A 25,796-nucleotide genomic window follows, 5' to 3' on the forward strand; every position below is an offset into this window, starting at 1 on the left:
TTACAGCACGACTCTGGGCAGGCGAGTTCTCGGGAGGATGCAGAGCCGCCCCCCCACCCAGCGTCCTAGCTGGTACGCACAGGGTATTTCCAGGTTCTTTTTGCAGGCATTCTGGAAGGCCTTGTGGGAGAGCTGGCGGCCGCGGAAGATCTCATACTTCCTGTGGCTTCTTACCCACAAAGGTCTTCCAGTGGGGAGCTGGTTGAGGCAGATAGGCCAGGACGGTTGCTGTCAGATTTGCCATGCGGATGAGGAGTCACCAAAACACTGCCTGTGGAGCTGCACGCGCGCCCAGGAAGTGTGGAGGTGGACTTTCGGGCTTCTTGCTCGTGCAGCACCAGAGCTAGGAGTGATCACTTGGGGCGCGTTCTGTTGGTGCAGCACCGCACCTGGTCTTCATCACTTGTTCGAGGCATGCCAGCAGGACCCCACTTTCCTTATCACACAGGGGACGTGGGGGCCGCTCGAGGGTATCCCACAGCACCTAGCAGAGGCTGATACAGGAATTCGGGAGAGGCAGCCAGTCTGGGAGATTATCAGCAGCATTACAGGATGGCGCTGCGCGCAGATCCTCGGTGGCACCTCCTTATCGACTGCCCAGATCATGGCGGAGATTTGGAGTGAGATTATTCATACCCTCAGAGGCCAGTGGGACCAGATTCAGGGAGACTCCCGGGCCGGTCAGGAGAAGCGGAGACGCTTCCTCCAGGCTTGGGACACACAGAGCCTCTTCTTCGAGCAGACTACGCAGGGCCTTCGGTGGCACTACTCACCACCCCGATGGCTGTTCATTCACACTCAGCATATCCCTCCGTGAGAGTATGATCTATTATGCTACCTTTTGGGCTGCGTCCGGTTTGTGAACGCAGCCCGTCAGCTATAAGCTGACCTCTTGTATCTTGTTCTCGAAGTAATATAATTAGCACTGTTTTTTCAGCAAAAAAAAAATAAGTTGCCATTATTAACAAAAGCAACAACGGTGCATTGCAGAACTGGGCTCTACAAAATCACGAACTTTCAAGACTCGGGCCAATATTGGCGCTTGGCCACTTGTGTAGTGAGGCAAAAGGAAAGGTTAGTATTTAGTCTTCCAGCTATTCACAAAACTTATGTGATCCTTGCATGATGGCCACTCAAAAATGGCATGCAAACAAAGTCAAAGCTACTGCTCCATTGCAACTAGTTTACTTCAACATGTGAATGTACTATGCACACACAATCTTTAGTAGGTGTCACTGACTTCTTACTTCATTAATGTCTGCTGCTAGTGTTACCTTTCCCGAAACATCCTTAACTTCCTTGCACTCGCATTGTCAGCTTCCAGAGCTTCCTTGCCACAAGTTTTCTTCAGAGCCTGACCTTCCATATGGAATAATTAGTCCCCCTAGCTTCCCCGTATCCCCAAAGTTAAGGATGGGGATGCAAAATGCCATCACTTCTGAAAGAACAAGGGCAGAAACAAGACACGCTGCAAGAACCAAAAGACCACGTGCACTTATCTTGAATCGGAGTCTCCTTCAAACTTAGAGACCCTCCAAGCGGCACCCCTTGAGTTTTCCAGAGATACTGTCTAGGAGACCGTTGCCAACATCACGGCTTGGAATATCTAGGTAGCACCTTGAAGGGGGGAAGTGCTGCCTCTCTCATCAAGATATGGCTGCACATCATATATACATTGTAAGCAATTTCAGAGCAAGGTACAGAGAGCTCCAGGAAGAAGAACAAGCGTCACAGCCGTCTCCAAGAGGCCTGGCCTGCAGAAATCTATCGGTTATATGGTCCATCCTACGATTGTTGGAACCTAGTCACGTGTTACCATATGTACTAAGCCAGACCCAAAGAAGCTGGCTGCAAAGCAGACAGCTTTTATCATTTTCTTATCAGTGCCTTACAGATAGCTGATGTTTTTATCCTTTTAAAAGCATATAATAGAAGGTACCTTTGTCGGGATTGATTAATGTGGGACATAGGTCTCAGGTAAAACAATTCCAGCTTATAAAGGTTAACTAAAGAATGGATGGTTATCCAAGAGAGCCTTTTGGGCACTGATTAATGCGACATCACTTCTGAGTGTTAAATACAGCAACCCGACAGAGCACTAGTCCTTGTTTAAGACTGCAAATTTTGCACATAATGCCACAACAGCTTGCATGCATGGGATTGCAAATGCTGCAAGATTCTGGGACGAGTGGAAAATGCAGACATGAAAAATCTACAAAACAGAAAAATATGCTCCAATTGTGGGACCTGGCCTCTTTAATTATGGATGAAAAAACATAAAAAAATAAACAACGGAGAGTCCCTTCTTAGCCAGCCCAGCTTCTTGCCCTTAAACCTTACATGTGTTTCTAAATACTCACATATTTCTGCATGACCGCCCTCCTCAATTGGCCTATTGAACAGGGACACGATGCATCGGTTACATGAATACAGAATTCAGCATGCAAATCCTCCAGATCCCTGGGTTATGACTGGCTCAATTTTTCTGGGTCATGAAATACTGAATGCCAACCCAAAGAAGAAATAAACAACAAAGAACGGACACAACGAACATTAATCTTGTTAAACATTGACAATCATATGGGAGCTGAACAGATGAATTCCAAAAGTCAAGAGCAACTGCTTCAAAACCCAAAAACAATTAAAGCCAAGTAATTCAAATTATGTTGTACAACAACAGACACTTAATACAAGCATATTGAAGCAGACGGTTGCAATTAGCAACCAGTTATTTAAATTTCTTCAGTACAACAACACACATTTTTTGTTTTTTCAAATCCCTCTCTAGTTTTCTAAACAGATATCTTGCTAACCTGCACTACCCATGAAAGACCACTTGAAAAAAAGAGGCCCCAAGAGTGCAACAGAAACTGACACTGCAACAACTGCTTGGCTGTACCGTTCCCCAAAATCGTCTAGCCATCTCTGAAGTCTAGGCCTGTTCTGTTGTGCCTCTTCTGTCAATTTCATGATCCTTGCAAGTGTTGAGTTGTCCCATGTTTTAGTTGCCTGGAGATACAAAGCCAGTGAACCTTCTTAGTTAACAATGTCAAGACGTTTGCACCCAAAAAAAAACATTATGGCCTTTTTGCAGATGAACAGCTTCCCAAAATCCATTTAAAATGGTTGTCCACAGAACACTGTAATTTCTGCAACCTGATATCTCAAACCTACTTTCATTTGAGAGAAACTGTGAAACTGTTAAATTACACGGTGCAGCGGAACAAAAACTGAACAAAGAATAGAGAGTACACAGCAAACTGGAGAGGAACAAACTTTTCCTTCAATACTGATGTAGTACAGATGATGGTTCCATCCACCCGTGCGCTCCCACAGTGGAGCTTAGATGGCGATCTAGACAGATACTAGGTGAAGAGCTACTAGCTGGAAGATCTGATCTGATCTGAACTGATCTGATACAATGGACTGGGGAGGTCGCCTCTTTATAGCTATGAGGGCGGTAGTCGGATCAACATAGTCGGTGGAGTCGACCAGTCGACCTAGTCGATGGAGCCGACCAGTCAACCTAGTCGGTGGAACCGACTAGTCGTCCATGGAATATTCAGGGAATATTTCCTATACCGTCGCCTCGGGGGCTCCCGCCCCCGAACCCCCACCAAGGGGGCCAGTTGGCTCCCAGGCCCCAACAAGAATAAGGGCCTCCCACACAATCACCTTTCTACCATCAACAGTCTCATTGATAGACCTCATCTGACATGCAAGTCAGGATCCATCCAATGTCCCGGGCTCACACATGGCTTCTCCTCATATGGGGGCCTTATAACTTGAGCACCTTGGACCACTGGTGGTTACCAGGAGGGTGGGGCATTGAGCATATCTAACACCCCCCCTCAATGTCCACCCGTAGGTGAACTACCTTCTCGGCCCAATGCCGAGTCTCTGAAGATGACCCTGAAGCTGATCCTTCCCGAGTGCCTTGGTGAAGATATCTGCTCCATTTTGCTCTGTTGGACAGTAGACCAATTCCACTATCCCGTCCTCGATCAAATCACGCACATAGTGATGCTAAATCTCTATATGTTTTGTGCGCGCATGAAGCACTGGATTTTTAGCAATGGCCATGCAACTTTGATTGTCGCACCTCAGCAGAGTTGTCTCATCCTCTTGCACTTCCATGTGCCATAAGATCCTCCACAGCCACACTGCTTCACATGCAGCAAAACATGCTACCTTGTACTCAGGCTCGGTAGAAGACAATGCCACTGTTGGTTGTTTCTTACTGATCCAAGAGAACATACCTGAACCTAAAGAGAGACAATATCCAGAAATTGATTTCTTGGAATCAACATCTCCAGCTCAATCTGAGTCACAATGACCAGCCAGGGAAGTGCCCGTACCATAGGTGATGCCATAATCAAGAGTGCCCTTCACATACCTGAGCACCCACATCCCTGCATTCCAATGATTCTCCCGAGGCTTATTGGAGAACCTGCTCAAAACGCCAACAGCAAAACTCATGTCTGGTCTGGTGTTGCACAGATAGATGAGATTGCCGACCAACTTCATGTACCTCCCGATGTCTGCTGGTGGTGAGGCATCCTCCATAGACAACCTCGCATTTACCTCCATAGATGTAGCTATCTCCTTGCACTCGGACATACCAAATGCCTTCAAGATCTCCCTTGCATAATTTTGCTAAGAGATGAAGATCTTGCCTGGCTCTTGCCAGACTTCAATCCCCAAACAGTCGTGCATCAAGCCTAAGTCTGTCATCTCAAACTCTGTGCTCAACGCCTTTCTAGTCTGCTGGATCATGTCTTCATAGTCACCTCTAATAAGGAGATCATCCACATATAGAACAATAATAGCAGTTTTTCCACCTTTCCTGTACACATACAAGTTAGCATCTAAGGCACATCTTTTGAAGTTTAATTTATGAGAGAATTTGTCTATCTGTTGGTACCATGCTCTTGGGGCCTGTTTCAGCCCGTACAGAGCCTTCTTCAGCTTACATACCTTGTTCTCAGAATGGGAGGCCTCAAACCCAGGTGGCTGTCACCTCCTCCTTAAGGTCACCATTCAAGAATGCTGATTTAACATCCGTTTGATAAACTGGCTACTTTTTATGAGCAGCCACCGATAGTACTGTGTGAATAGTGGTCATTCTGGCAGTCGGAGCGAAAGATTCATGAAAATTAAACCCTTCAACCTGTGAAAATCCTTATGCAACCAATCTGGCTTTGTACTTTTCCAAAGTCCCATCGGCCTTGTACTTTACCTTCCAAACCCACTTGGTGCCAATAACCTTTCCATTAGGTGGTCGATCTACCAGCTCCCAAGTTTCATTCTTCATGATGCTGTCATATTCTACTTGCATAGCATTTTTCCAATCTCGGTCTGCAAGTGCTTCCTCCAAACTCGCAGGCTCCTTTACTCCTGCAACAATCTCAACCATCAAGGCCATATTGACTATGTGAGCAGAAGCCCTCCTTTGCTTCTCGATTCTCTGAGACCGCCTTGGTCCATCTGCATGCTGCTCAACAGACATAGGCATCTGGTTATCATGGTCGTAGAGCTGCCTTACCCATCGCGGCAATGGCTTTTCCGGTGGTGTAACAACAAGTTGGTGACTTATACCTTCATCATCTGATATTTCCTCCTCCTTTATAGCTCTTGGGACAGGTCCATAGTGAATTACCTCTTCGCTTGATGATAAAGTGGAAGAGCTCTTCTCTGCCTCCACTGCATGTGGCTGCTTCCTGAACACCACAACGCGGCTCGCTATGATCTTCTTTGCCTCTTGGTCATACAACTTATAGGCTTTCTTCTCATCACAATAGCCTAAGAAGATACATTTGGTGCTTTTTGGTTGTAGCTTGTTTCTCTCTTTGTCTGGTACATGCACATAGCATTCACACCCAAACGTTCTGAAGTGGGAGACAGATGGCTTCTTACCGTTGTAAGCCTCATGTGGTGTTTTACCTTTGAGTGCCCTTGTATAGCTGCGATTAAGGATGTAAACCGCAGTATTGACAGCCTCGGCCCAAAAGTGGTTTGGCAGTCCAATACCTTTCAATATACACCACCCCATCTCCACCGTGGCCCGCATTCGGCGTTCAACAACCGAATTTTGTTGAGGCATATGTGGTGTCGTCGTTTGTCACTTGATCCCTTTGCTCTTGCAAAAATCTCCAAACTCTGTAGAAACAAACTCACCACCACCATCCAATCTGATTTTCTTCACTTTTCTCCTTGTTTCATTTTCAACAAGCTGTAGCCATTCTTTAAATTTACCAAAAGCTTGAGCCTTTTCGCGAAGAAAGTACACCCACATCTTCCTACTATAGTTGTCGATAATCAATAAAAAATAGGAAGATCCCCCTAAGGCCTGTGTAGGCATCTTACCGCACAAGTCAACATGCACCAACTCTAGAGGAGCGTTTGCTCTATTCTTGCTTTCTTGTGGGAATGCCTTTCTTTGTTGCTTGCCCATCATGCAAGCTTCACACGAATCTTTGATTTCTGTGACTGCAGGTAAGTGAGCAACCATATCTTGCTTCTACATCTCCGTCAGCACTGCAAATCCGATGTGGCCGAATCTTTCATGCCAAAGTCTGCTTGTGCCCACTCCAGCGGTGGCTGTAAGAGCACTTAGCTCATACAGGTTGTTCCTCCTTACTCCTGTGCCAACAAGATTGCCTACACTATCTAGAATTTTTGCTCCTGTCTTGTTGAACCTCACCTCATGGTCAAGGTCAGTTATGGAAGCAACTGATAGCAAATTTCTCTTGATTTGTGGAACATACAGCACATTAGATAGTTTCTTAACATCTCCATTTACAGAAACAAATGAAACCGTACATGTACCCTCAACAGGGCATTTTGCGTTATTATCAACCGTCACGGTGATGGATTCATGTAGAGGCTGCATGGAACAATATAGACCCTTCTTGCAGGTCATGTGACGGAAGGCACCACTATCCAACACCCATGAATCAATGGTTGAAGCTTCTTGAACTGAGAAACACTCTTCCTCAATGGCCAGAAATAGATTCAACTCTGCTTCCGCTGTGTTAGCTATCTCTTTCCGTTTATCTTTCTTCTTCAGAATACCATTCTTTTCATCTGCTTAGTCCCTCTGAAGACTCTACATACGGGTCATAATCTTGAGGGCTCCCATCCAAATCCTCGCTGCACTACGACAACTCTAGAGGCAGTGCGGAATCGTCTCCAGAAAACCAGCAGAGCAATAGTGGCACTGCCCCTCCACCCGCATCTGCTCCAGCCACGAGCGGATAGGCAAGCCTCCATGGGCAGCCAGCCAGAAGAAGTAGGATATCTTCCTCGGCCACAAACTAGACCATAACCGCATCCAAAACTTGGAACGAACATCCCGGGGCCACCCAATGCCTCTCCCTTGAAGGGGTCCACATCGAAAAATCCATCTGAAGCCTCCTGCCAATCCGTGTGGTGTAGAAAAAGAAAGGCACCTCGTCCACTTGCTCAGCAAGGCAACCCCTGGAGGGCCAGAACCACTCTCGGATCCCACTGGACTTTCCTCAAGGGCCTACCCTCCCAAAGCCAGAGGCGGCATCTGGGGGCATCCTGCTCTGAGATACTGGGAGGGTTGTGTGCCACTCCTTCCCCAAGCGTCCCACCACTCTGATCATCTGCCAGTGAATCCCATCAAGACTCCCATCCATCTCTGGGTCTCTCTTAGTGAGTGCCTGGAGTAGGCCTCTAGGTCCCACACGGAAAAAACCAGGCTACGTGCTGCCTCGTTGCATCATCATCCTCAGGGGAACACCAGTCCGAGAAAACTGGCCATCTACTATCCATCCACACGCGAAGTCCCTCCCACCATGACTTAGGGATAGCTAGGTCAATCTCTCTCATCCGTTGCCCTACCCCTCGCAGATGCGCTACAACACCAAGCCTCGCCTCTGCCTCCATGGGTAATCTGCTCCATCAGCCAAAGGACCCACCCGGTCCATTGTCCCACTGTGCCCAACCAATGTGAGTCCGTTGTCCGAGCATACGTCCCTCTTCATCTCGGATCTCTGGGTGCCAAACAAGGGGCTGGCGCTCGAACTCCTCTCTGCATCTGGGGTTGAGGCCCCCTACTAATCTATGCCAGACCCTATGGAGGCTCCTCACCAAGGGGGAACTCTTCCCCGTAAGGGGGGCCTCTGAGACGATCCATCTGTGTGAAAGCTGCCATTGCCCCTCAGTGCATGGGGTGTTCCTGAGAAGCCCTCGCTGTAAGAGGAGCTTCCAAGGCTCTGCACCTGGTGTGAGGCCGCCAACAACCAACTTGCCCAAGAGGGCTCTGCTCTGCATCTCTGGATCGATGATACCCAAGCCTCCCAATGCCTGCGGCATGATCACCGTCTGCCGCGCGACCTGGGCTCTAGTGTTCCTCGTGCCATCTGAACGTGCCCAAAGGAAGTTTCGAACCAACCGTCGAAGTTGCCCAATGCACCCTCTGTTAAAACAACAGCAAGAGGCGATATACCAGGCCGGGGCAAGCAGGACCTGGTTTGCCACTAAGGCACGACCAGCTAGGGAGAGTTTGGCCAAGCTCTAGTAGAGTGTCAGGGAAAGAGAGGAGTGAAACGATGGGAGAGGGAGACACCAGGAGTGTGGGTGTGTAAAATGTGTTGAGCCACACCACAAACTCAAAAGTTTTATTAGGATTAGGTATTCACCCTATGACTGTCTTAAGACAGTCATAGTGGTCGTAACATTTTAAAGGGTGGCAATGTGCCTTTACCCCAACAACCTCCCACCTAAAGGCCAATGTGCCTAAAGGGGAGAAAAGAATAAAAATTACAGCAATATACAGTTACTGTATTCAAGACCATAAAATAAGAATGGTCTCATCCTAATCCCATGATGTGGCGACAATGTGCAAACCGCTCTGTAGGCAAGCTCTTAGTGAGCAAATCTGCAGGATTATCATCAGTATGCACCTTCACAAGCTCAAGCCGCTTGTCTTCCAGTACCTCCCTGATGAAATGGTATTTCACATCTATGTGCTTGGTCTTCTGACGAAAGACCGGATTCTTTGCCAACATGATAGCACTCTGACTATCACAATGCAAAACTGGCATATCTCCTGTAATGCCCAAATCTCCCACCAGCCGAGTAAGCCATATTGCTTCCTTGCAAGCCTCAGTGGCTGCAACATATTCAGCTTCAGTGGTTGACAGTGCAATGCATTTCTGCAACCGAGACACCCATGATATAGCACCTCCTGCAAATGTGAAAATATAACCGGTAGTAGACTTCCGGTTATCTGCATTCCCTGCATAGTCTGAATCTGTAAAACCATGCACCAATGCATCCTGCCTACCATAGCATATGCACAAGTCTTTGGTACCCTTGAGATACCTCAAGACGCCTTTCACTGCTTCCCAGTGCCGCTTGCCTGGATTTGCCATATACCTGCTGATGACTCCCACCGCAAAAGCAATATCCGGACGAGTGGCAACCATGGCATACATCAAAGAACCAACTGCAGATGCATACGGAACCTTGGCCATCTCAGCCTTATCATCATCTGATCTGGGGCTGTCCTTACTGCTGAGTTTTAAATGAGGAGGCAACGGGGTACTAATAGACTTCCTCCCCTCCATGTTAAACCTTTGTAGTACCTTGCCAATGTACTCCTTTTGTGACAGAAACAAAAGTCCCTTGGACCTGTCACGAATAATCCGCATACCAAGAATATGGTTTGCATCACCCAAGTCTTTCATGTCAAAAGACTTATGCAGTTGCTTCTTCAAAGCACTAATCTCCTGCTGAGATTTGCTGGCAATCAGCATGTCATCCACATATAGAATGAGTAGCATCAAACTGCCATCCTTTGCCCGTTTGGTGTACAAGCAGTGATCGGTCTCACACCTATGATACCCTTGGGACTGCATGAAGGCATCAAACTTCTTGTACCATTCCCTTGGCGCCTGCTTGAGTCCATACAAGCTCCTCTTGAGCTTACACACAAGCTGCTCTTTCCCTTTAACACCATATCCCTCTAGCTGACTCATGTAGATCTCATCATGGAGATCTCCGTGAAGAAAAGCAGTCTTCACATCCATCTGACATAAATCCATGTCCTCATGAGCAACAAGAGCTAACACTGCTCTCAAAGTAGTCATCTTGACTACAGGGGAAAAGATCTCATCAAAGTCAATGCCCTTCTCCTGCTTAAATCCCTTGGCAACCAATCTGGCCTTATACCTCGGTAAAGCATTTGAATCCACTTTGACTTTGTAAACCCACTTGCATGGCAAAACCTTTCTGCCTGCAGGTAGCTCCACCAAGTCCCATGTATCATTTTGAAGTAGGGAGTCCATTTCTGACTGCATGGCTTTCTCCCACTTCCTTTTCTCTGTTCTTCCCATAGCTTCCCTGAAGCTGGAAGGCTCACCACAATCTGTCAGCATGATAAAATCAGCCACATTATTGGCTCCTGGAACAAACCTGTCAGGAGGCCGTTGTACACGGCTGCTCCTCCTAACAAAATGTTCCGTATTAGGCTGCTGTCTAGCCTGTTCGTCATGCATGACAGGTGGCTGTACCACCATATTTGGCTGTTCTACAGCGCCATTTGCTGGCATATCCAGTGGTGCATCATTGGCAAAATTGTCTGGCTGATTTTCAGCCTGTATACCCTCTTGAACAGGGTTATTTACAGCAGCCTGCTGCTGCATATTAATGGGCATTCTTTGCTGTCCGACATCATCATAAACAACCCTCCTGTATTCCACAGGTTGCACGGGTTCTTTGTGTACACTATCCTCTTTAAAGATGACGTCATTGCTGCGTATAATCTTCCGTTTAACAAGATCCCATAACCTGTACCCCATTTCACCTTCGTCACCGTAACCCATGAAGATGCATCTGAAAGACTTTGGCTCCAGTTTGGTGCGCAGTTCTTTGCGTACATGAGCAAAGCACTCGCAGCCAAACACACATAAGTGCTTATATGAAGGTGGCTTGCCAGACCACACCTCCTCTGGCACTTTCAACTCCAAAGCCTTGTTCGGCGACCTGTTAATTAGGTGAACTGCTGTTTGCACGGCTTCTGCCCAAAAGCCATGGGGCAATGCAGCATAAGACAACATACATCGAACTTTCTCCTGAATAGTTCGATTCATCCGCTCACTCACACCATTTTGAGATGCATTATGAGGGGCTGTGAGTTCATGTTTCATGCCCTTAGCTTCGCATAACTGTACAAAAGCATGTAACACATACTCACCCCCATTATCGGATCTGAGGCATTTCAGCCTGCGTCCTGTCCGATTCTCAACCTGAGCGACAAACTTCTTGAAAGCATCTAAGGCATCGCTCTTATGCTTCAAGAAATAGACCCACACTTTGCGTGTGGCATCATCAATAAAAGTAATGAAATACTTTGCACCCCCTAGTGATAGCTGTGGCATCTCACACAAATCAATGTGCACTAGATCAAGCGGTGCTCTATTATGGGGAGTTCTCCTCTTATGAGGAGTCATAGAATGCTTTCCAAAAATGCAATGATCACAAGTAGGCAAATCTGAAAATGAAAGAGACGGCAGATAACCCAAACGTGACAGTTCTTGCATTCCTTTAACGGACATGTGTCCCAACCGGCTATGCCACAATGAAACCTTCGGCCTGCGTCCTGTCCGATTCTCAACCTGAGCGACAAACTTCTTGAAAGCATCTAAGGCATCGCTCTTATGCTTCAAGAAATAGACCCACACTTTGCGTGTGGCATCATCAATAAAAGTAATGAAATACTTTGCACCCCCTAGTGATAGCTGTGGCATCTCACACAAATCAATGTGCACTAGATCAAGCGGTGCTCTATTCTGGGGAGTTCTCCTCTTATGAGGAGTCATAGAATGCTTTCCAAAAATGCAATGATCACAAGTAGGCAAATCTGAAAATGAAAGAGACGGCAGATAACCCAAACGTGACAGTTCTTGCATTCCTTTAACGGACATGTGTCCCAACCGGCTATGCCACAATGAAACCTTCGGCAGCTCGGTTATGGCAACAACATGATTACCTACACTGGAAACATAAAGAGGGTACAAGGTATCACTCTTATAACCCTCAGCCACTACAACCTGGCCATCAGTAATCACCCATTTGGAATCCCCAAATGTGGTGTGGTAACCACTGTCATCCAACAAGCCAGTGCTAATCAGATTTTTCTTGATTTGCGGCACATGGCGAACACCATCAAGCATAAATATGCGTCCGTCAGAGAATACTATCTGTATACTGCCAATCCCTGCAATCTGACATGCATAGTTGTTCCCAAGGTGAACAACTCCATGAGTACCTATGTAGGAAGTAAACCACTCCCTATGAGGCGTAACATGAAAAGAAGCACCTGAATCCAAGAGCCAGGTGTGCATGTCATGGCCATCAACAACCAGGGTATGTGCAATCACAGCAGAAGAGCATAAAACATCATGTCTGTCACTGTCACTGTCCTTTGCTGCAACATTCACTGCATCAGTGTCATCTCCCTTGGCCTTGCCTTTGCCTTTGCTTCCACTGCCTGCATCCTTTGCCTCAGCCTTCTTGGCTTTCTGATCCCGTATAAACTTGAAGCACTTAGACTTCACATGTCCCTTCTTGCCACAGTAAAAGCATTCAATATCCTTTTTGCCACGGGAATGACTGCAGGATTTGGACTTGCCAGCAGATCTCCCCTTCTGCTGAGTCCTACCTCTTTCCTGTACCTGCAAAGCATTGGAAGACTTGCTGCCCGCATTATTCTTCCTGCTCATCTCCTCCATGAGAAGAGAGCTCTCCACATCAGCATACATAAGAGTGACATTTGAATTTGACAAAGTAGTCTTAAAAGTGTCCCAACTCTCAGGGAGGGTACACAACAAGAAAGTAGCCTTGAACTCCTCATCAAGGTTCAATCCCTGTGCAATAAGCTGTGTAAAGATGGCATTGAACTCACTCAAGTGTGAGGTCATAGCTGTACCTTCCTTCATGCGAAGGTCGACAAGCTTCTTCAACCAATAAACCTTTCTGGCTGAGCTCTTTTGGGCATACAATTCTTCTAGCCTCTGCCATAGGCCATAAGAGGTCTTTTCAGCCTGAACATTGAACACAAGAGAATCAGTGAGAGTAAGCATGATAGCCGCCCTTGCGGACAAATCAAGCTCCTCCCACTCATCATCTGCCATCCCAGATGGCTTGACACCCTTCAACCTTATGGGCTTAGAAATCTTATTTAGCAGAAGTACATTCAAACACTGTTCTGCCCATAATGCATAATTGTGTGCCCCTTCCAATTTCTTTATGTTCAGTATTGAGGATTCACTTCCCCCTGATGCCTTATCAGACAAGGAAAGTGCCTGACTCCCTGTAAGTCAAAAAATGACTAAATAAAATTCTGATTTCTCAGAAAACCTGCTCTATCAAGAGCCAGGAGCACTCACAATAGTGCTGTTTTTTACTGTCAAAAAATCTGCAGCAAAACAGAAAATTTTCCCTCCAGTCACTGTACCTTCTGACACACTGTACCGTGCTCAAATAGGCATAAACCAGTAACTACAGAATTGCTGCAGCTGTTCCACAAGTGTTTTATCAGTGCATCATCATCTGACGAAGCACAAAACACTGCTGTCCTGATCACTTCTCCCACCTCAGATGAGGTATTGCACTGATTGTATATGCATAAACCACTTGTCATACACTGTTTTGTCCACTGAAAAAGGCTCCAAACACCTCAGCCTATCACAAAACCTGCAACAAAGTATGGGACAAATCCCAAACAATCACCCTTCTGCCAAGGGGATAAAAGGCATATGAAGTTCTCAAACAGTAACTCAAGTGCTCACAAGCAAAATCTGGGCAAAAGCCCTTTGATTTGACACCTGTACCAAGTGAAAAACACCTCAACACTGAGGTAGCATACAAAATACAGCGCTCTCCTGGCACTTTCACCTGACAAAGTAATGCATAAACTGCCTGTGTGCACAGTGGCAACACAGATCCCACCGTACAAACACCGAAAAGAAGATCTTTTGAGCACTGTCAACGATGGACAGTTAGGGACCGAGTAAACTCGATGCGCCCTGACCAAGCGTGGCTCAACTGAGATTTTCTAAGTGCCGTACATAAAATGTGACCTGCAAAGAAATGTCACTGATACATTGCGGAAAATGAGACCAATGTGGGCACCCTGGCTCCACACTGCCTCAAGGCATATACTGCATACACTTCCAGGCAAAAGCCCTTTGAAATTGTCACCCGAAAACTGAGATTTGCACTCAGCAAAAGCATAAAAGCCCTCTGCAAATTAAGGCATCTGACCTTCCCGAAACAAAATAACTGTGCAACCACCACACACTGTGGCACTAGTCACCTCAAGCACGAGGGACACGAGTGTACTTGCTGTACCTCAAACACACAGTTTTAGAACTGAAAAAAAAAAATTCCGGGAATGCATCAAGAAAAAAAAAACCTCGTTGTACCTGTACTTCTGTACCTGCGTGTACTTGCAAGTACCTGCTGTACCCTGTACTTGCGAGGGCACGGATCCCCAAAAAAAAGTGTCGAAACCTTGGCTGAAGGTACAGCCTGTACGGCTGTACATGTACGTGCACGCGTCCTCGCCCGCTGATGGAGGTCGGCTGCCTGTGTGCAGCCGGTTGCTGCTGGTCACACGGCCCAGCAGCTAACAGCTGCACGGCCGGCTGTACCTGTCGCGGCTGGTCGCGGTCGCGACCAGCTACCTGTGCAACTTGGTTGCGCGTGGCCAGTGCTACGCGCTGCGTGCGCTGGCTGCGCCCGCCTGGTAGGCTGCGGCCGCTGGTAGGCGAGTAGCAGCTAGCAGCAGCTAGCTGCTGCTGCAGCTATAGCTGCTCGCGCAAATGCTGCGCGCGGTTGCTCTTGCGCGCTGCGCGCGCTGGCTGCACCCTGCTTGCGCGCTGCTGCTCTGCTGCGCCTTGCTCGCGCGCTGCTGCCCTGCTGACAGAGGGCACGAGGCCCAAGGGAAGAGGGAGGGGTAGACCGGAGTGAGAGGGAGAGGGTGGTTCTGATACCACTTGTCAGGGAAAGAGAGGAGTGGAACGATGGGAGAGAGAGACACCAGGAGTGTGGGTGTGTAAAATGTGTTGAGCCACACCACAAACTCAAAAGTTTTATTAGGATTAGGTATTCACCCTATGACTGTCTTAAGACAGTCATAGTGGTCGTAACATTTTAAAGGGTGGCAATGTGCCTTTACCCCAACATAGAGAAGCTTGCGCCGAACACTCTTAAGGACTGGGACGATCTGCTGCTCTGCTATAATGCCAATACCAACCTGGCATCCGAGGTATCTCACCGTTTGGCCCCGCAGTATCCATCTAAACCCAAAGTCGCCCCCACTCACAAATCTCATGTGCGTCCTCAGAGCTTGTGAAGAAACCTATGGACTTTGTCCAGTTGATCCGCACACCCAAGGCCTCACAGTATATAGCAAGAGCTCCCCTGACATCCGAGGTATCTCGACGTCTGGCCTCGCGGTATCCATCTGAACCCAAAGTCGCTCCCCCACTCACAAATCTCATGTGCCTCCTCAGAGCCTGTGAAGAAACCTATGGACTTTGTCCAGTTGATCCGCACACCCAAGGCCTCACAGTATATAGCCAAGGCTCCCCTGACTCTCTCCAAGCTCGCTGTGATGCCCTCTCCATTGTCACTGCAAACTCAAAGTCCAACAGCACCTCCTCCTGCCTGATTGGGAGCCTCAACCCTGTGAGGCTTGCCACTTGTGATTTCAAGTAGTAGCCCAGAGTCTCGCCACAAAACAAGAAGAGAAAGGGAGCAAGGGGGTAGTGCAAAAAACAAGGCTCTCCCGTGAGTGGGTGCATGTTCAAAAAAAACTGCCTTATGTGACTTTGCCGGGGGTTTGGAGGGTGAGTAGTCCGTGTCTATACGTCGACGTACTAAGGTGGACACTAGCTCAATGCCTTCTGTGCCCACTTCATCATGAGGGAGACTTCCACCCCGAACAACTCCACACAATTCTGGAGTGGCCAGTAGTATGCCTCATCAACCTGTGCCTCAAGCGGCAATATGATAACTCCTACCGCCAAGCCTGATAATACTGGCCACTCCACACTTCTGGAGTGGCTAGGAGTATGTCTCATCAACTTGTGCCTCAAGCAGCAATATGATAGCTCCTACCACCAAACCACACATCGGCTTCTCTCGCGTGAAGCCCAGCTGAAAATTCACCTCCGCACCATGGGCGTGCCAAAGGTCCAGTCCCTGTGGCCCCATCCACTCATCCATCATGCGTGAAATCTGATCTCACATAATAGCATCAAACACCACTAGGGACCACTTCTCCAACCCTGTAGATGCGAACTCGAATCTCCAAACTGGATGTGTCTGGGAGATCACTACGTTGATTGAACCCCCTTTCCGCGACTGCAAGATCACCAGCGTTACCTCCACGAGTAGAGGGTAAGAGTCCGGAATCTCCAGATAATTCCACGGTCGCAATCTCCAAAAGTCCCGCAGTAAGGGACGCCTAGGCTGGAGATTGGGAGTTGCTGACCGTGAGGACGAGCCCCTTCCCTTTGGCTCTCACACTGACTAGACCGCATGCTACGGTGAGGAAGCGAAAGGGGACGTCATCTTACCCTTGCCTGCTGGTAGGGGTATCGAGGTAGGGGAGGGGTGGGAGGCTGAAGAACCTGCGAAGGAGGTGGGGGGGGGGGGCACGAAGGGGGAAGAGGAAGGGAGGGAGGCGGAGGGAGGGGGGCGAGTGATAAGGGTGACCATAGCAGGAGGGGCGAGGGGGGGGAAAGGGGCAGGGGAAATCCAAGAGGGAGGGGGGGGGGAGTAGAGAGGGAGAGGGATTTGGAGGGGGAGGGGGAGGGGGAGGGGGGCGGAGGGGAGTAGGGGCAACCACAGGCGCCCCCTGCTGTTCATCAGGCTCACCAAGCTCTAGACTCACTCCTCCTCAACCGCTGCTGCACTAACGTTCGCAGCTTCTGCCATCGTAGCGTCAGGAGCTCCTGGGGCTCACTGCTGATGCAAGGGTGAGTGCAGACGCTGCACCTCCATCACGAGAGGATCCTCTAGCTGGACAGTGGCCCCTTCCACTAGGGGAGGTGGATCTCCACGTAAGGGCTCCTATTGCTTCTCCTCCTCAGGTGCCTCTTAAAAGCCCTATCTCTCTCTCTGTGTCTAGCCTTCTACCTGCGACGTTTGCGGGTCTGTTTGCTTGGTTACTTTTTCTTTTTAACCTAGGTCCAATCCCCTTTTGAGGGGGTCACCCAGGGGGTCTGAGACTCCTACTACTCCTGTCCAAGCACAAATGCTCCCGCTACTGCAAGGAGGAAGAAGATAAAAAGGGGGGGTAAGGCGGAAAGATGTCAGAGGAGGAGGAGGAGACGAGGCGAGGCAGGGAGCGGACGAGGGCAAGCTAAGGGAAGGAGGAAGAAGGCAGGGAAGGACGTGGGAGAAGGAAGAGGGGTGACAGGGGATGGCCAGGAAAAGGAGGCGAAGAGACGGGGGGAGAGAGGTGGAGAGGGGGGGGGAGGCAAGGAAGGCGAGAAGGCACTGGGGGGCAGCGGACGGAGCGGGGGGGGACGACGGGAGGCAGAAGAGGGGATGGCGACTGGGGGAGGTGGAAGAAGTGGCGGGGGGGCGGAAGAGCAGGCAGGGGAGAGGAGGCGGAGGGGAAGGGGAGAAGAGGCGTCGGAGGAGAGGAGGTGGGAGGCGGAGGAGATGGCGGAAGGGGCCGGGGAGCGGACGGCAGAGAAGGCGAAGGGGAGGGCAAGACGGCGGGGGGCAGAGCTGACGGAGGGAGGCGGAGGAGGAGGAGGGCGGGGGGGAGGCATAGAGGGCTGCGGAAGGGCGGAGATGGCGGGGCAGCAGCAGCAGCGGCAGCTCACGGGCTCTTGAGAGCCATGACAACCGCTCCTTGACTGTATGGCACACCTAGCCGCTACATGGCTACATCCATGAACAGAAGCCTCTTCATGGCTCTAATACCACTATTAGGCCCACAAGAGCCATTAAATAAATGTGCCAAGCAGCACAAATAAAGCCACATGTGGGTCCCCAATATCGACCGCCTAGGAGACAGACAACAGAGCTGCATCATTGTACTTGTATCCTAGTTCTACTTTTGTATATGATATCACAAATGGGCACCAGCAGGTACCGGAGACCCATAAGCCCCTTCTAGTTTGTCATTTGAGCTTTTGAAAGAGTGAGACCTATGCTCCAACTTTGTTTGTGTTGCTCACTTTAAAATTATCTACATGTATCTTTCAGAGTTGAGCTCAAGACTTTGCACAAATAAAGTGATTAACAACTGATGACTTGGCCTCGCTTGTAATAGTAGACATTTCCTTTGTCTCCCAAAAGCATCTTGATTGTCAACTTCTAGACAGCAGATTGAAAATCGCAGTATTACCTTAAAGTATGGTGACAACTATTCAGTGGGTTAAGTGAATTCCCCAAAAGAGGGCTACTCTAGCAAAGAAACAGCACGGGGCAAACACGAAAGTACACAAGCTTGCAAAAAATAATACGATGATTTAAGTGCAAACATGCACCCATAGCTGGATTTTCCCTTAGATGTATCTAGAGCAACCACAAAGATCTATCTACACAGGAGTCTGTGATAGAGGTTGCAAACAGAGCCTGATGATGGATTATACGTAACCTTGGTGGGATCAGGATTCGAACTTGAGTGGAGCTCAATGAGAGCATGGTTTTACAAGCAGCTGGAAGTAATTCCAGAGCTTTTGAAAAGGGACCAGCTCATGTGGCTGGTTGTGGGCCCTTGTTTAGGGCTGCATATAAGGCTGGGGAAGGGCCAGATGAAGAGGCAGTATGGCTGAGTTAGCATATGGCCCTGGTACATGGCCTAATACTGTATACAGAGCAACAAAGCAGAGGCTGGTCAGCCTAGTTGGGTTGGCCAGACCGGACCAAACCAGCAGCAAGTCTATAGGATCAGTCGGCAGGTACAGGAGCTGGTCGGGCTCACACAAAGCCAGTCACATGCAAAATTACAGGTCAGCAGTACGGCAGATACTGGTCGATTATACAGCAGGGTCAGCAGTTACAGAGTGGGTCAGCCCAATCTGTACGTCAGGGTCAAACATCCATGTAAATCAACCTATTACCACATAATATAATTGTACATTCACTTTTTCCATTAAAATATATAAATACTATCTTTGAAGGCATCCAATGACTTTTTTGGATTCTGACATCGGTTGTGCAAATCTTCTGATTGCATAATAAGTATCATGCCATGTTAAACAATAGAACAATCGAGCCCAATTGTCTAAAGATATTCTCATTTCATAATTGGTTTGTATGTTGCTTTGAACCAGAATTTGTACCATTTGCAGTTTTGCAGATTCTTTTTCTTCAAAACGACCCCCACGATTGTGGTTTCTCCAAAATTCAATCCCAAGTCAATAATGCAGTCTTCCCCAAGATCCTTCATTTCGAATATGATCTAAAATCTGTCTTCCCTTTGAAAATTAGTTGATTGATGATTGTTGACATGAGAAAATCTCACCTTACATTGAATTGATTTCACCTACATCGAAAATGGAAGGTACTATATCCTCCCATCCAACTTTGCAGTAAAGTAAATGACTGCTTCAGATTTTACAAATCCCAAATCGACAAAATACCAGTCAATCTTTCTGTAGTAGCTCCTTCATCCTTTTCAGACTATGTAAGTCTTTTCTTCAATCTATAGACCAAACCAACCTTCCCTAAAACTTGATATGCTTGGAGTTGTAGACTGTCCTCATCAAAGTATCCATTAGGAATATATTATTAACATCAAGTTTTGAAGTATTCTCGATCTTGATTGTAGCAGCTGACACAAGAAATTGATTGGGTTCATTTTGGCTACTCAGGCATAGGATCATCGTATTCTTCACCATATCTTCATACACAATCTTTTGCTGCCAATATAACCCCAACTTTGTCAAAAGTTCCAATCTTTCTTGTACTTGAAATTTGAATTTGTAGATCCACCTGCAACTGATCACTTTTCGTTTAGGAAAAACTAAAATAGATTCCCATTCTGCCCTTCTCAAGTGCTCTTTTTGTTTGGTGGTAAGGGACAGTGGCTCGACAGATTCCATTTTCCATGTCAACTTCGAATAGTTTTAAGACTCTAGCTATGTGGCCTTCTGCTTCCTGACAGGTTGATCTTACTGGCCTAGACAACCTTCGCAAAGGTTCCTCATCCCTGGAATATTCTAGTTTTGCTTTGACATTTCTGTGAACGACAGTCATGGCATAAACATACCTAATTTTTCGAAACCATACATCTCTAGAGATGCAGCAATATTTGGTACTTGAATTGAAATGTTTTATGCTTTCAATGTAACCAACTATTATGCAGTTCCTATCATGTAGTTTATCATGAATATGTGCATTTGTTGTGCATTCAAATATTCTCAAATAAACCTAATTTGGCAATGAAGGAAAGGTCGCACAAGTTCTTTAAACTGCCATATTGGCGTGCTCATGCAGTATACAGAATTCAAAAAGCATCCCATGGATGTTCTTCACCTCTAACTCTGAAAGCTGTCTTCTTACTCTCTTAATTCCATTCTCAACAAGGCCTTTCAATTCTAAGAGCTTCTCAAATGCTTCCATCTTCTCTTTGATTCCAATATATCCATGTACTACATAGTATCAGATATTATGAGGATGTAGATTGAATGATTACATGACCATCTGGTACTATTGCCATCAATTTAAATCATCTGCTCTGTTTCATGCCTTTGGCTATATAATAGCTTGCTTTGTCTTTCAATAAACACTGGTTTTCATCACATTCCAGGGGTTCTTTGCTATGGCTTTGACTCATAGAAGGTCCTTTGATATTTAGGGAAATAAAGAGCATCGCTAATCTTGCCTTTTATAATACACTAGACACTCATCACAACTTTTTATAAGAAGGGCAATAAGGAGGCAAAGGAGGGCAATAATTGTTGGAATGGTCACCTCCCCATTTGTAAGCCCCCAAATGAGGAGAGCGTGGGGGAGGGAGACCCAGGGCAGGATGTGCCCAAAGAGAGATTACCTGGATGTGTGGATCTGGGACAGATCTGGAGCATTCATGGTTGGTGGGGTATCCCAAGGATGAAAGGTTGCATCAGGAGCAGCTCATGTGCAGGAAGATGGCGGGGACACAGTGTCTTGGATCAGGCCTGGCATGAGGCACTCAGTGGACTGCAGCAGGACCCTATGAAAAGCGCGCTGACATCAGCATGTGTACGGAGCAGGGTACAAAGCTGTACGGATCTGTACGGGCTGCTGCAGGGCAGTGTACGGAAGAGGTACGGCCAGGACAAGGCGCCGGCAAAGGGCTGCAGCAAGGCGCAGTATAGTGGGGGTCTATGGGCAGGTCTCTGGCTTGCAAGCAGGGCTGGCAGGTAGCAGGACAGCAGCAAAGGAGCTGGACCCTGCATGGAACAAAGGGCCAGCAAAGGGCCCTTATATAGGGCTGGTTGGGCTGAGCCAACCAGGTCGGTTGGGCCAGCCAACCTGGTCTGTCCAGTCGGCCCAGTCAGGGCAGACTGGTCGGTATTTTTGCCAGGCCTTAGGGCCTATAAAAGGAGAGGCTTGTGGCCTCATTTCATATCCAGCAGCCAGCAGTTCCAGGGCAGAAAGGAGCAACAGGAAGCCTACTCTCTGGGCCTATCTACAGGAGGTGAGAGAGTGCAACAGGTGCTGAAGACTTAGCTCTAGGGAGAGGCTGGGACCTTGGCTGTCTTCTAGGGCAGCAAGGTGCTGAGATCATCATACCTTCTAGAGCAGCCATTCACAAGCAGGTTGGAGCAGTGGAACAGGGACCTGTGTGCTGCAGACAAAGCTTGGTAGGGGCTGCCCACCTAGGCTGATTCACAGGCAGTAAGGTGGAGAAGAACACACTAGACGGAAAGTCTACAGATGCTCGAGGTGGAGCACACGGGCTCGAGTCTAGAGATAGCCAGCAGATACCTTGTGGTAAGATCAGAGGACCACATCATTGGTGGGACTCTGGATCTGTCTCTTTTGTATTGTGTCCATAGTTGTGGACGGAAATATATATTTTGGTGGTTTCTCTATCTGGTTGGTTCATCGTCTATTGATGAGTCTGCACATCTGTTGAATGCACATAAGTAAAGAAGTTTGTGATTCCACACCCACACCGCACACTGTGTGAGGTCCAGGGCATTACTATAAGTCTTCCGCTGCGTGTACCCTCTGATGGGTAATTTTCTAACAATAATGATGTGGAATGCACGGGACCCTCAAGTGGATCCCATGGACCAGCAGCCATCTACCAGCATATACCTCAGCTATCACACGTGGCCAAGATCTCTTCCATCCTCACATGCTATCCAACTATAGCTGTCCGCATTGATGCATCATGGAGACTAGCAGCAGCCAGATGCACATGAGTTTGCCACAAACAGAGGGTCACAAGCCAACAGTGGCAGATCACGGACATGCTCTACAAACACAAAGAGGCCACACCTTCCCACTCAATCTAGCAGATCTTAGCTTTATTCTCCTCGAAACACACAGGGATGTGCATCCAGAGATCACCTGGATAGATCTATCTGCACTGTATCAAATCCTGATGCTAGACCCCAGCCTATATGAGTTGCATTGCACCATACATTGGCAGAGTTGTATGCCTCACTGTGTTATATTTTTCCTTTAGTGAGTGTGGTTTTTAATGTTTTGTATTGTACTTTGTCTCATAGGCCATTACAGTCTTCAAAAGACAATAATAAGGCTTTCTTTCTTTCTCTCTCCTTAAGAATGCCTATATCTAGATGAATCCAAGAACATGCCCAGACTCATCATCCTCTAAAAACACAACACAGTGTGCCGTTTCGATCTCATGATAGTCACTCGTAAGGTTGAAAACCATAAACTCCACCACGCATAGCAGGGACTAGCTACTATGACATCCCCACTGACATCATCGGCGCCCAACTGTGGGTGTAGACCGTAGTACAAGCATATACTCTCACACATACAAATCCACACACCCACACATACTTGAGCATCCATTTATACAAAGGCCTTCATACTGAGTTTCTGTCTGCCCTCCGGAGGTGAAGGGCATCCATGACAAAGGCTAGCACTAAAGGAGAAGGCTAATCAAACAGTAGTCCACATTCTCTTCATTCAAGCTACAACTACTTGTGAAGACTATATGAAATCATTTGTCTCTTTCAAATGAGCATCCAAGCAAAAAAAGGCATAGGCCATCGACTTCCTATAGATTTCCTTTAAATTGATTCAGTTTGTTATCAGCTGTGCATATAGCTGCATTCTTCTTCACAATTTGCTTTAATGTCCAAACCATTCCTTATTTTGGCATCTTGTGATTAATGCACTATTATCAGTCCACGAGCATGACAAATATCTTCGAGGAGCAATATGTATGCATTGCATCTAGGAAGGGATGAAAGAGAGGGTCACATGTTCCTCAACAAGCATACCTTTATAATCAGCATCCCATCCAAGTTTCTTGCACCTCCGGGAACTGTATCTCCAGCTTGTTTTTCAGTTGGTTCACTTTCTCCAGTCAAGTGTTCTACCGTAACCATAGATCTTCCTTGCCGCACTTCCCCATCAACTGGAACCGCCTGAGATACCCCAAGAAAAAGACTTACAAAACCCCATAAAAAGAAACTCAGGATTTTCAAAATCATCTATAAACAGAGTCATCTCACCACATTCCATGCTGAATGCAGGAAAAAAAAAACATCTGGCATGTTAATGATTCTGGTTAAAACAAGCTGCATTACTAGGTAAAAACTAAAAAGCGATGAAACTCCCAACACCAAGAAGTCATACTTTGGTATTGCAGCACGTGGAATGAGCATTCTATGCATCTAAATGCCTTACCATAACAGTTTCTAAGTAGCAGAAAAACCAACCAATGTACAGTCAAATCACACAATGTGCTGAGCCATCTATCTTAAGGCATGCACCATGCATGTACCATATAAAGTATGCACCATGTTGTTCTGCACTCAAAAGACACCCACACTTGAATTACGAATTCATATTTCAATGATCCTAAGATCTGCATGCATACACGCAAACTACAATAAGGTCATAACCATGATGTATACATTAGAGACTATGCGATGCGAGGGAAAGATGAATCATTAGCATACATCCATAGTAAGCCTTGGAGACCTTATGGATCAAGAGCAAGATGGAGAATGAAAGGAAAGAAGCGCTCCCTCAATGCCGAAATCCAACCGTGGAAAAACACCGCTTGCAAATCAAACGATAAGTGTGTGCTCTTCCACTGTGACTCAATATGTGCATGAAGTTCTTCCATTGCCCTGTGATCTCTCTCTTCTCTCTCACAAACTTGATATACTCAACGGACAACAAGGCATACTACAAGAGAAGAAGAATCAAGGGAGAGCTGCTCAACAACAAGAGAGAGGGCAAGATGACTGCAATACGAACATCAATACTTCAAGAGTGCTCCTACTATTGCCTGTGTGCCTTCTTCCAAAATCATACACCTCCTGTGCTGATATAGAGGGGGTCCACATGCTTTTACAATCAGCTTTTTACCAAAAATAGCCATCTAGCCTAAGATTGTCACACCAAAAATTGGGCACTCTAAAAAGAACAGGTGCCCAAGATCTACACAAAACGTGACTGCATTCCTGGTTGGAGTGCTGCTGCTAGTCGAAATTAGGCTGGAGTTTGCTGCTGGACCTGGCTTGGCCTGTGAACCGCTCAGAGAAAGAGAAAAGATAAATCAATGTGCCTCTCCCTTTCTCTGCACAGCTTAAAAAATAGGAGAGAAAAAACAGGGGAAAACAGAAAGGAAAAACTCTGAGAAGTTCTCTGAAAAACTCAGAGAAACTAAGGGGGGACCTGCTGCTGCTGCTGGTAATGCCCTGTGGACTGCTGTTGCATTGGTGCTGCTGCCGCTAACTCAAGACTACCCTGTGGACTGTTTTGCTAGACTGCAACAACAGCAGTGTGAAGATACAAAACAATCCATATGCAAGGGCATTTGATATGTAAGGCATAAACTGCATTCAAAGTCTTTCAGAGCAACAGTAAAGTGCAGAACTGTGTCCAGCATGGACAGCTCGCTGGATAAAAGGACTACGGGGGAGAAACAGAGGAAATAGCAGCTTGATTTGGGCAATTAACTGACCTCCACACCAAAACATGCCTGACCACCATGAAAGAAGTCTGCAAAATGCAGGATACAGATATTGAGCACCTGTAAAAGAAGCTCGGAGAGAACAAGGATAATGATGAACACATACGTAGGTTGCGTGTCTCCATGCAAGAGGAAATGGACAAATGGAAGGCAGAAATGCAGGTACACATGAAATCTTGACTAAGCAAGATGCAGGAGGAAATGGTCCGAGTATTGTAAGCAAAAATCAACCACCATGCCACACTGCTCAAGCAGATGGAGACTCAAATTGCCATCCTTAAAGTGGATAATGAGACCTTAAGAGCACGTACTCAACTCGAACAAGGGGAGATTCACCCAGCCCTCAATGATGAGCTGAATACACTTCAAAAGCAGATGAAGAACCTCCAGGAGCAAGAGGAGAAGAAGGCATACAAGGCGACCACGCAGGCCGCCATGCAGGGTAAGCATGCTGAATCCTCGCAAAAATTTACTAATGGGAAAGCAGAGATATTAAGCAGTAAGAGGTAAGAAGGGTACATCAGCCCCCAAAAAAGAGTTTCATATCTGATGCCTTTGAGGACGATAAGAGATGCAATAGCAAGGCCCTAAATGTTCTTGTTACAGGACTAGC

At 47.2% G+C, this 25,796-nt stretch overlaps 1 protein-coding gene across 1 annotated transcript in view; it reads right to left on the bottom strand.

Annotated features, from left to right (window-relative positions):
• HMA1 (heavy metal atpase 1) overlaps positions 1-25,796 on the bottom strand; it is a 94,967-nt gene that overhangs the window by 47,945 nt on the left and 21,226 nt on the right. Inside the window, exons 4-5 of the mRNA XM_087397381.1 lie at positions 23,478-23,624; positions 2,814-3,009 (exon numbers count right to left, since the gene is read on the bottom strand). Coding sequence (XP_087253507.1) covers positions 2,814-3,009; positions 23,478-23,624 — 343 coding nt within the window. The remainder of the gene's footprint in view (positions 1-2,813; positions 3,010-23,477; positions 23,625-25,796) is intronic.

Source organism: Dipteris shenzhenensis, chromosome 26, assembly GCF_047967505.1.
Source record: "Dipteris shenzhenensis isolate YYH24624 ecotype China chromosome 26, Dip_SZ_1.0, whole genome shotgun sequence".
In the NCBI taxonomy this organism is placed as follows: domain Eukaryota; kingdom Viridiplantae; phylum Streptophyta; class Polypodiopsida; order Gleicheniales; family Dipteridaceae; genus Dipteris; species Dipteris shenzhenensis.